This window comes from Manis javanica, chromosome 3 (assembly GCF_040802235.1).
Source record: "Manis javanica isolate MJ-LG chromosome 3, MJ_LKY, whole genome shotgun sequence".
NCBI classification, from domain to species: domain Eukaryota; kingdom Metazoa; phylum Chordata; class Mammalia; order Pholidota; family Manidae; genus Manis; species Manis javanica.
The window spans coordinates 101,979,191-101,991,712 of record NC_133158.1 but is presented as its reverse complement, the minus strand read 5'-3'; the positions used below and the strand labels follow the sequence as shown (position 1 = coordinate 101,991,712).

Sequence of the window (12,522 nt, the reverse complement as noted above, 5' to 3'; positions counted from 1 at the left end):
ATCAGAACACATACCACACCTATTATTTGGCTATTACTGGCATGGATTAATTATTTCAAAATATAATAGAAGTATCATGTTAGTGTGACAACTTATCCTAAAATAAGTTATAAAGCCATGAATTATTTTTCTAAACCACTATAAATGCATGACACTAGCCTTGGTATTAGAACTGAATTCTCTAAGTTTGACTTAAATACATAACGAAATTGCATTATTAATTTCCAATTTCATTGAAGTTTTGTGTTAATAGAACCTTAGTATCAACTAGCCATCTATATCATTAAATTGCTTAAGCTTCTTTACCCTCATTTTTCATTTGTATTGATTCTTTCATTATTTTTATTTTGAAGTTAACACTATCTATTTTGGAAAAGAAATTTAGACTTTGTGGAATGAGGAAGTGGACAAATCAATCAATTAATCTAGCTAGCCAGGATTCAAGCATATAAATTGTGTTATTCATTCAATCATTAACAATGCTGAGCCCGAGAGCCTAGTGCACTTCACCTCAGCACCAACTCACCTTTTTAATAGGATAATTTCTAAATAAAAGCTTTTGTCCATCAATCTACATTCACAGAAAAATTAAAGAGAAGTATCTGTATGTGAAGGTGACCTTTGCTCTTTCATTTTCCCCCAGCTGTGAGCTCTAATTCTAGTTTGTGTTATTAATAGAGTCACATTAATGTTGAATTCCTCACACAACTTTCTTTTTTTAGTCTTTAGTTATTTAGGTTTGCACAACTTATAGCTGAATATAGCTGAACCAAGATTTTTTTTTAATTGTTTTTTTCTCTTCTGATTAGAATTGCATCAGCAGGAAAGTTCACTTTTTAGCTGACCTATGGGAAGGAGATATGCTGACTCACAGCCTTTAGACCAATGTTCAGGTCTATCTGGAAGGTGTCAAGTGTGTCCATGGATTGTTGGCGTGCGTTTGTCTGTACACAGTAGACTTTGGTGGATGGGCATAGGTCATGTTTGATTTACAGATTCTGGAGATTTCAATGCCCTGAGCAAACACACAATTAAGTAAACGTTCAGCCAGCAGATGGAGCCCTCAGTGGTTCCTAAGAGTGCACATAACATTTCAGAGAGGGCAATACATGGTTGATGTTATTTGACAAGGCTCATTTATCTCCCATTTAGAATTTTTTCTGATGCTGTATTAGAAAGCATTGCACAGTTTAAAAGAGTATAATTCTGAACAGCCAATAATCCTACTCACCTGTGGTGGATAATATCTCTTCCTCTGAAAAACTGTCTTGCTTCATTGTCTAATGTAAACTTAGTTCATCCAAAAGCAACGTGAAATTAAATGAGAGAATGTATGAGAAAGCCCCTAGAACCGGCCTGTATCTTGAAACAATATTTTGGTATTCTGAAGTTTGCTGTTCTAAATAGTTCAATACTATTGTAATTTTACTTCAAATGACTTCAGGAATATTCTTAAGAATATTCTCATGCTTGCATGTAGGAATTCACCAAAGGCCCTTTAAAGTTGAACTTGACTTGCAGGTTATCCATTCTAACTAGGACTCAGCAACTTCATAGAAAACTGGATAAATTGTTCATATTCTTTAAGACAGGCTAAATACTATGATAACAATCTTAGCAATTTAATACAATGGTTAATTTATCACGTCATCACCCAAGAAAGATGGAAAGGGGCTATGCTCTACATAGGCATTCAGGATGCCAGTTCCATCACCATCTCCTCTGTTCCGAGTCCTCTCCTGGATCCTTTGCACCCCGCTGACAGACAAAGGAGAATGTTACAGAAGATCTTTTTAGAAATCACATCTAGAAATAAACACAATCACTTTCAAAATAGTTTAATGATTAAGATCAATCACATGGTCCCATTTCTGGAAGCACGTTAGTCTCATCATGAGCCTAGAAAGGGACTGAGAAAGAGTACAGCACACATACAATGATCTCTCCCACCAGCTGTAACTCAAGCTTTTTGGAAAATTATGAATCTGTGCAGCACAGAGCTGTTGATACCTCTTCCACAAAATACGTAGTGAAGGCGTGGTGCAAGGAATTACTAAATATTACCAGGTTTGCAAATAGATTTTACAAATTCTTCCACCAGCCTTGTTTTGCCTCCTTTTTTACTCTTTTGCTGCCCCCTAATGTGGAGGGCTATTGCAAAGGTGATCTGTATTGTAATTTTAAGAATGCTGGAAACAACGGAAATCTTTTTTTTTATTTCCTGTTTCTGCTTTCATTTGCAGTTCTGCTCCTCTCACCCCCTACCCCCAAACACACTTTTTAGTTCAAAAAGTGGATGATGGCATCACAACAGCTCTATAAATTGTGGTATTAGGCAGTATAGTATAGTGTGCTCTGGAATAAGACCATCTGGTTTTGACTTGTCACTCACAAGCTGGGAGAACCTTTCCTAGTTACTTAACCCCTTGTGCCTCAGTTTCCTTACCTATCACTTCATAAGATTATTGTCAAGATTGCATTAGTATATGTAATGACTTAGAACAATGGATGACACACAATAATTATTCCATCAATGCTACCAGTTATGTATTAGGGTTGGCAAGATTGATTGTTCTACTTCATTAAAGATAAACTACTTACAATAGCAGTGGACTTTCTTACATGCTTGTAATCTCAGGGTCCATATGTTTTTGGTAAACTGATAAAAAGGCTCCACATATCACTTAAAACATAAGCAGACCCTATCCTTACTTTTATAGTCATTGAAACTAAGGGATTCATTGTCTCATTTAACTGGAATGGTGAGCAGAGTTATGGGTGAAGAAAGAGATTTTTCTTTAACAACTAGAAAACTATTTAGTTCTACATTAAAAAGTCACATTTTGTACTGTTTTTCTTCAAATCATACAAATTATCCCTAATTATCCTTATTTGCTCCAGTATCACACATAAGGAGATTAAGTTCTCTCAACAAGCCACCGTATCCTTCCTTTCCTTTCCTGAGGTCTGTGGGGCTGTGATGGATTTTTCAGAGTTTAATCCTTGCACTTTCAGTTATTATGTTTCTGGTCTGTTTTTTTGTTTGTTTGTTTTGTTCCTTATGGGAATCAGATTATCAAGTCATAATCCAACGCAAGTAATTCCTAGGCCATTTTTCTTAAATAGACTTCAAGTTTTAAAATTTATTTACCAAAGCATTTTTATGCTTTTAAAAAAAATAAAAATAAAAAATAGCAAAAAGCCATCCAAAACCAAGAGACATTTATCTAGATTTCAATTTATCATTTTTTCCTTTTATCTATGTAAACTATGGATTTGATGTCATATAATAGCTTGAATTTATAACTTGATAGAACTGCTATATAATGTTACAGTGGGATGTGTCATCCATCAGTTTAGGATGAGCTTATTCTAGCTCTCAGATTAGAGGAGCAACAATTTTATTTTAATAAATATGTTTGATTTCCCTGCCCGAATTATGCTTCTGGCATATGAGGCAAGGGGGAAAAGGACACATTCTAAGAATCATTTTTGAATATGGCATCAACAGAGTTAAGAAACTCGGTATGTACAAGATAATCTAAGAAAAACTAAAAAGTATGAAAACCAAATGGGTTTTTTCGCTCATACTATACACAGCAACTGTAAGAGGAGGACAGAAGTCGTAAGGTATGGCTCCTGGTTCATGGCTTCAGTAAGATTCTAGTTGGAAACGATTCTGATGTAATTTAAAGACAACAAATAAAGTATGACATTAAAATTAAAGTATGCTACAAGAATTAAAAGAGGAAAGTGAGTACTTATAGAAAGCAGAAAACATATTCAGGAATATTGAATGAAAATATTGATCTAGATGGCAAACCCATACAAAAGAAGCAAAATTTTAAAAGATGAGTTGCATAGATTGGTTGGATATAATTCCATACAGGCCACTGGTGCCATATGTATCATTTGCCTGGTATATTCTTATCATTTATAGGAATACATAGCACTTAGTACACATTTTTGAAATTCACCATGGTTCTTATTTGAAGAGGAAAATAAACAAATATTAGTTGTTTGTCTAAATTGAAAGTTTACAATTTAAATGTATTTGTTTCCCTACAAATATGAAAGAATGTACTGAAAGTGGAGGTTACGCATAGGTATTTACAAATAGAGGGCTTTTCTAAAGGACTACATGATGGCGTGTGTAAGAGTATTTGAAAATAGCCAACAGATTTTAAACGTGAGATCTGATCTTCTCCCATTTGATCATTTCAGCTTTGTAAAATGGCCTCCTACACATTCAGTCATGAGTACTCTATGTAGTATTCATTAGCCAATTTGAATCCCATTTCATTTAATTAACCCTTCCAAGATTGTTTTTGTTTAACATTAATTGCCATTTTTTTCACAGCCACAGCCTGTGATGGAAGATTTTTGTTGACTGGATCTTCTGGGTCCTTCCAGGCTTCCCAGTATCCAAAACCTTCTAAACCAAGCATTGTTTGCCAGTGGATTATATGGTAATATGCTGTCTTCTATTCCCTGTTCTTATGTCATAGTCTTCCTCTGATACAATAAGTCTTACCATCTTTAGCAGTGCATTTTTTTTTTTAACAATCATTTTCATTAGTGAAGAAGCAAAGCCTTCTCAACTAATAGCCTGTCTAAGAAGTTTCTCTTTCATTCTTAACCTTTTAAAAGGTATTCTGTCCTATGATCAATACTGTCTAATAAGTGGAGCCATCTTACTGGGCTCTGTAGCAAGTTTTTTCCTGTCGTTGGCAAAAATCAAGTGCTGCCAAGGTGAAAAGCATGCATGTATGTCTGTGTATTGCAAGAAATGGTATTTCACATCAGTTGCATTCTGGCCACAGAATAGTTTCTTCCCCATTATGCCAGCATCTGTATGAAAATCTAATCTTCTATGATGCAATCATAGCAACTTAAGAGCTGGGAACACCCTCTGCATACATCTTTTCTGCAATATCTCGAATAACATTTGGAACACACACCATATATTTGGCCTCCAAACTCTTAGTTCAATTGACTAATACAATCATTATGATGATCAAAATAATCAAGCTACTATTGACTGATCTACTTTAATGTTTATCTACACATTTTTCATAGAGGAGTTGTACCTAATGCTCCTCCCAGATATTTCAAAGGAAAAATAGTTCGTACTCAAATAAATATAAGTAATACTGAAATAGCCTCATTACAGCTCAAAAAAAAGTATAAGACTTCTTATAGCTTCAAATAACTTAATAGGCAATGTAAATCTCAAAAACAATTTTTATCTTAAGCCACTGAACATTTTCCTCCATAAATTATTCAGACTAAGTGTTCTATGGAATTCACTTTGAAAGATGACATTCTAGTTAGTTCATTTCTCTTAACAGCTGGATGAGATCACGGTTTCTTAGTTTGGCCTACTGTATAATAGTTTTAATTGTTATGATGACTTACTAGAACACTAAGGAATCAATATCACAGCAGATTAAAGAAGGTTCCAAGTAAGTTCTTACCAAATATGTGTTTGGAAATGGCCCCATAAAGATTCACAAGGGTTGTTTTGTTGTGTAGGCATATCTAAATGTATTTACATTTCATTGTTCAGGGAAAAAAGAACATCCTGTTCTCTAAATAATTTCTATTCAGGAGCTCAGCCCCATGTAAGTTATGTGATAAAACTAAGAGCACTATTTCCCATTTTCATGCAAAAGACAACAAGTTACTTGTGTGCCAAAGATAAGATTTTGTATTAAAAATGGAAGCTTATATGTCAAGTAAAAATTAACTGATTTAAAGGATATTGTTTCCAATATAATCACATCAAATTTATAAAGAAGATTTTACAAGTGGTTGTTAACATTGTTTATAAGTAATATGAAAAAAATTCTATTCTTTACTTATAAAATGTCAGCAGTAAACCTTGGACAAATCTTGAATTACTTCCGGTAAAAATGGAAAGAACATGAATTCTAAACCATTTCTTTGTGAATATTTGGAACTTTATTAATACCAAATAAACATAATTTAATTGTTAAATTCACTTATTAATAAATCTAGGTTAAATTTACAAGAGAGCTTGTGAACAGAACACAATAAACTCTGCTATGTTAGTAATATCATTTATGTAATGATCACACTGTTAATTAAGGATATATGGTTCTATTCTTTCTACTTCCTCTTCCATTGCTTTATTTTTAAATCTATTTTAATAAATCCACCATTGGTACAGGGATGATTTTTAAAACCCAAAGAATCTAAAATATTACCCTAAACAAATACTATTTCATAATGAAAATATGATTTAATTAATCAAATAACTACTATAAGTAGTTTTTCTTCTCAAAACTGATTACTACGTTAGTGATACATTGTACTTGATAGTTCATTTTTCTTAATGGTGATCAAAGTAGGGGTAAAGACAATGATGTTTCCTTCAAGCTTAGAAGACCAATTAAATAGCAAAGAAATGTTAAAGATGTAATTAAACTATATAGACCAGACCAGCCTTGGAATTATATCAAGACCACTCTTAGCAGAGTGTCAGATATTAAGAATATGAGCTCTGGAGATAGTCCGTGTGAGTTCAGATTTGCCATGTTCAGATTCAAGAGGTGTGATCTTAGGCAGATGACTAAATCTCTTTGATGCAAAATTTGTACATCAATAGATGTCAAGATCTCTAACTTCAGGATCCAAACTCATTATTAAATGTAATAATGAATATAAAGTGCAAAGCCCTGTATTGAGTGCTCAAAAAAAGTTGGCTCTAAAAAAGATTAGCTATCAACACAAAAATGCAAAATATACAAATTACTCTTAGAAAAGTATCCATTCTCTTAAAAAAACAAAAGGTATAAATGTCTAATATTGTAAAGATATTAGATATTCTGTTTTCTAATTCATTTTACCTTTATAAATACCCATTTTTTAAATTCAAGTAGGTTAGTATTTCTGAATCAGAAGTAGAAAGCAGTATGCACTTGTTCTTCTCTTCTTCCTTCCATTTCCTGTTTTGAAAAAGTAAAGAAAGTCTGAAAATAAAAGTTCCTAAGGAGCTTCCTTTGCCTCTGTTAGTTTCATAGCTTGAAAACATTACATGAAGAAAAACACACTATAGTCTTGCTTAGAAACACCAAAACTTTAATTAGAAGAATAGATATCCCTGAGGACTGCTTCATTTCTTCTTCCTCTTGTCTTCTTCAGCATTAATCCTGGATTCCCGGGCAGGCTCAGCAGCAGGCTCACTCCCTTATTTCTGAACTGACCTAACAGAGGCAAAAATTATATCATGGCTGCCGTCTTCTTGCTCTTCTTTCAGTCTGTTGGGGAGATCTGCTGCTCCTTCATGTTGATCTCTTGTACCCCAGCCAACTTCCCCTGGTTACCAAACACGTCTGAGAGTAGCCCCTGAGAGTGGCATCTGTTGAACCTACCAGTCTTCCTCCAGTGGTGCTCAAACCTGACAGCGCATCACAGTCACACCTGGAGTATTTAAAAATATTCATCCATCCTAGAATCTGCTCCAGAGCTGCTGAATCTGATAATCAGGATTGAGATTCATATGTTAATATTTTTTTTAAAACAATACACTGTTCTAACTTTACCTCCGTGACACAAACACTAGTCAGATCCTAAAACCTGGGTTACTGTTTAGCTGTCTTTTAATCCTGCCCCACTGGTAGCTACAATTTCATTCCCGGAATACAAAACTCCAGCCCTGAACTCCAGCCCTGACCAGGATCTAAGACAGTGTTTGCCAAAACTGAGGTCTTGCCACAAATGAATATCTCCCAGCAATGATCTTTAGAGTTTCAAAATCAATTACATTTATATGATCAATGCCCCCAAATTCCTGATTGGCCAAAATATTACTGATAACTTAGTGAAAATACAAATTTACCATGTTCTTGGCCCACGAACCTTGTTCACCCAGCATCCTCTGGGGCCAGCCTTTGAGGCCTTTTCCTGCTTGGCTCTGGAGACTAGATCTCTACTTACTATCAGCTCTTTCAGTCTTCAGTCAGCTTAGACACTATCACCCATGCTCTGCTTTATCTTTCAGCCCACTTCCTTTCTGAGGAGTTTGGGGGAACATTGTACCTCCAAAACACTCAGGAATCATTCACATGCCAGATCCTACCATTGCAATGAGACAGTGGAGTTGTGAATATAAGTTGCCCTACACACCTTTTCCTAAAACTTAATGTCTGAAAATGAAAATTCTATATTTAAATATCAAATTAAAACTTTATAATGAATCTGTCACTTTTTTTCCTCTTCTCTTATACTGGCATCTACATAGATTACTTTTTTTTATCATCAACAAGCATGTTGATGCTAATTTCTACAAAGTATTGAGAATACAAAGATGAATAAATTAATCCCATCTCTGAGTCATACAATTTTGGTAGGCAAGCAAAGTAAGTGTGTAACTAACAATTGCAGGATGAGATAGTTACCATATTAATGATATGAACAGCATGGTGTGTCCACTATGTAAAGGACTAGCCCTGATCAAAATCCAGATACTTTCAAAAGTGTCCTTATCTTGTTTGTTTTAAAAGTAAATGGTTATGAGGATTTTTTTAAAGGAAGTACACCCAAACAATAAGTGAATATAATGTAAATTCATTTTAAAACTGTTTCAGTTTTAATATAGGAAAGATTAATATATCACTATACTGCCTGTTTCATTTTTTAGTCTTACTTCCCCCCAAATTTAAATTAAATTATCCAAATAAAAAATTGACTTTTGAGAGTATGATGTCCATATCTTTAGTTATGCTGCAAATGAATTGCTCTTCTCATAGTATAATTAAACCATAACAATTCATCTCTGTGAATAGTAAATGCATCTGAAAACTAGTTTTAAATATCTATGAAAAGTACATTCAAGAGACAGATGCAGAATAAGAAGCCCCAGGTTTTTTCCCCTTACAAAGACATTGATTTAACAGTGATAACACATTTATGAGAAATTCACATCCAGTCAAGAAGTTACAGTATCCCAGGTAAGGACAAAGACAGTCACATTGAAATGAATAAGATCAAGTTCATTTTATTTGTGTGAACTCCTCCCTGAAGCCAGCACAGCTCAGCACCCTGAGAATGGCTGGGCTGGGCTCATTGCTTCTCCCTTGGAGAGAAAGAGAAAAGTGGAGTATACATCCAATGTTCCAACTTTTCCAAGGGCTACCCCAGGGACTGTCATCTGTCTCACTTGACTCGGGAGCTGATGAGCCAGCACACTTTGAATGCCTAGTGGCTACAGAGAACAAGGGAAAGCAAGAGCCGGGTGGCTTGCCCACAGAGAACTGGCTGAGAACTTACAGTGCTGCATACAGACACTGGTGGGAGCAAGAAATAAGGACACCTCACAAAGAAACTTCACATCTATAATTGTTCTTAAATAATTCATTTGTAATAGAAGAAATCAAAAAGGAAATTAGGAAATATCTTGAAGAAAATGAAAACAAAGCATACTAAACTTCTGATATGCAGTAAAAGCACTACTAAGATGTTTATAAAAATAAATGCCTACATTAAAAAAACAACAAAGATCTCAAATGAAAAAACCTAACATTATACCTCAAGGAATTAGAAAAAGAACAACAAACTAAACCCAAATTTAGCAAAAGGAAGGTAATAAGATATAGCAGAAACAAATGAACTAGTGAGTAGGAAAACATTAGAAAAAAATCAATGAGACTGAGTTAATTTTTTAAAATATAAACAAAATTGACATTTAGCTAAACTAAGAAAAAAAAGAGAGAAGAGCCAAGTAAATCAGAAAAGGAGTCATTATAATTAATGCCACAAAAATAAAAGGGATCTTAAAAGACTACTATTAACAATTATACAACAAATTAGGTAACCTAGCAGTAAATCCTGCAAACATACAATTTACCAAGACTGAATCATGAAGCAATACAAAATCTGAACAGATAAATTATTAGTAAAGAGATGGAACTTGTAATCAAAAGCCTCCCAAAAAAGAAAATCCCATGTCCAGATGGTTTTACTGTGAATTCTACCAAACATTTAAAGAGGAATTAATACAATCTATCACAAGCTCTTCCAGAAAAACTGAAGAAGAATGAACACTTTCAGAGTCATTTTCTGAGTTCAACATTAACCTGATACCAAAGCCAGACAAAGTCACCACAAGAAAAGAAAACTACAGGCAAGATCCCTTATGATAGAGAGGCAAGACTCCTCTAACAAAATAGTAGCAAAGTGTATTGAATAGCACATTAAAAGGTTCATATACTATCACCAACTGGATATCCCTGGGATTCTACATATGAAAATAAATTTAATAGAATTGATAGAATGAAGCATAAAACTCACATAATCCTCTTAAGAGATGCAGAAAAAGCTTTCAACAAAATTCAGTACCCTTTCTTGATATAACTCTACTAGAATAAACTATATATAGTTTATATAGATATATATAGTTTATATAGATATAAACTATAAACTAGAAATGGAAGGAAATTACCTAAACATAATAAAAAATCCAGAGTAAACATCATACTCAATAATGAAAAACAGAAAGTCTTTTCTCTAAGATCAAGACTAAGACAAGGTTGCCCACTCTGGCCACTTCTACTCAACATAGTACTGGAAATACTAGCCAGAAGAGTTAGGCAAGTAAAATAAGTACAAAGCATCCAAATAAGAAAGAAAAAAATAAAATTATCTGTTCCCAGATGACAAGATCTTATATCTAGAAAACCATAAAAATCCACCAAAATAAAAAACCTACTAGAACTAACAAAAGAATTCAACAAAATTATGGGACACATACAAAATTCGGTTGTATTCCTATACACTAAAAATCCAATAAGGAAATTAGGAAAATCCCATTTTCAATAGCATTAGAACAAATAAAGTACTTGGGAATAAACTTAACCAAGGAGTTCAAAGATTTGTACATTGAAAACTACAAAACATTGCTGCAAAAATTTAAAGAAGACACAAATAAATGGAAAGACATTTCATGCTCATGGATTGAAAGACTTAATATTGTTAAACTATAATAATGTAATATAATATAATAATGTCCATACTACTGAAAATGATCTATGGATTCAGTATAATACCTATCAAAATCCCAATGGCATATTTTTACAAAACCATAAAAAGAATTCAGAAAACCATGAGGAATCATAAAGGTCACCATAAAGAATACCCAAAATGATCTTGAGAAGGAGAACAAAGCTAGAGGCCTCACACTTCCTGTTTCAAAATACTTTTTAGAGCTACAGTAATCAAACAATATGGTACTGGCATTAAAATGGACATATAAATCAATGGAACAGAATAGAGGCCCAGAAGTAAATCCATGCATATACATTCAAATGACCTTTGACAAGGATGTTAAGACTACATAAGGGCAAAATAATAGTATCTTCGACATATGGTATTGGGAAATCTTGCCTTATGTGACAACATGGATGAACCTGGAGGACATTTGATTTTTGTCCTTCATGAAGGACAAATTCTGCATGATTTCATTTATATGAAGCATCTAAGGTATTCAGACTGAGAGATAGAAATTAGAATGGTGGTTGCTGGGGGTTAGGGAAGGCTGAAACGGGGAATTACTACTTAATGGATGTAAAGTTTCAGTCATGCAAGTTAATGAAAGTTCTAGAAATCTGCTGTACAACATTGTGTTTATAGTTAACAATACCATACACCTAAAAATTTGTTAAGAATGTCAATCTCATGTTCTATGTTTTTTGTAGTAGTAGTAGTAGAAAAATACATTCAAATTCTAGAATGCATTAAGAGTTGTGACAAATGTTGAGTGTAGTAATCAATTTTTTGCTTTTCAATAGTGTAAGCCAAGGACTTGCCATTAAATTAAGCTTCAATTCTTTTAACACATTCTATACGGATGTACTGAATATTTATGAAGGTGTGGGTGCAAGTAAAATTTTAAGAGGTAAGTTAAAGCAAGTATACAATCCATTATCAAAGTGAAAGTGTGGGAAGCTTTTTGGAGTGATAGGTTTTCTCTTTGATTTTGAACTGAACGTGGACTTGGACTTTAAGCTACTGAAAGGAAAAAGCAAAACTGGTTCTCATTATAAAAATTAAAAATTTAGTGCCCTATATGATCAATCTTCTTAGTAATAAAATGGTTACTATTTCACATGATTCTTTTCTAATTAGTGTTTTAAAAATCATGTGGAATTTTCCAAGGAAATGTAATTATATATTTGGTTATTACTTTTTGCCTAAGTGTTACTCCCCAGTAGGCAAAATTCACACTACATCTTATTCAGTCTCATCAACAAATGCACAGACCTGGTCATGGTAACCAACAACAGGAGTGAAAGTTCAGAGGAAATAAGGTTGAGAGAATATGGGAACGGAGTCTAGGGGATAATTATTTTTTCTCACACTTTGGAGGATGAGCCAAGTGCAGAACTAAGATGAGGTTGCATCTGTTATAATAACACAGTGACACCTTTTGTTAAAGTTTATATAATAGCTGTACTTATTTTAACAATTTGGTTCTCAAATCATATTTGTGAATAATGAAAA

At 33.6% G+C, this 12,522-nt stretch overlaps 1 protein-coding gene across 1 annotated transcript in view; it reads left to right on the top strand.

Moving 5' to 3' along the window:
• The window catches only part of TMPRSS15 (transmembrane serine protease 15), a 120,619-nt gene that overhangs the window by 28,827 nt on the left and 79,270 nt on the right, over positions 1–12,522 (top strand). Inside the window, exons 7-8 of the mRNA XM_037012626.2 lie at positions 4,361–4,469; positions 11,811–11,917. Coding sequence (XP_036868521.1) covers positions 4,361–4,469; positions 11,811–11,917 — 216 coding nt within the window. The remainder of the gene's footprint in view (positions 1–4,360; positions 4,470–11,810; positions 11,918–12,522) is intronic.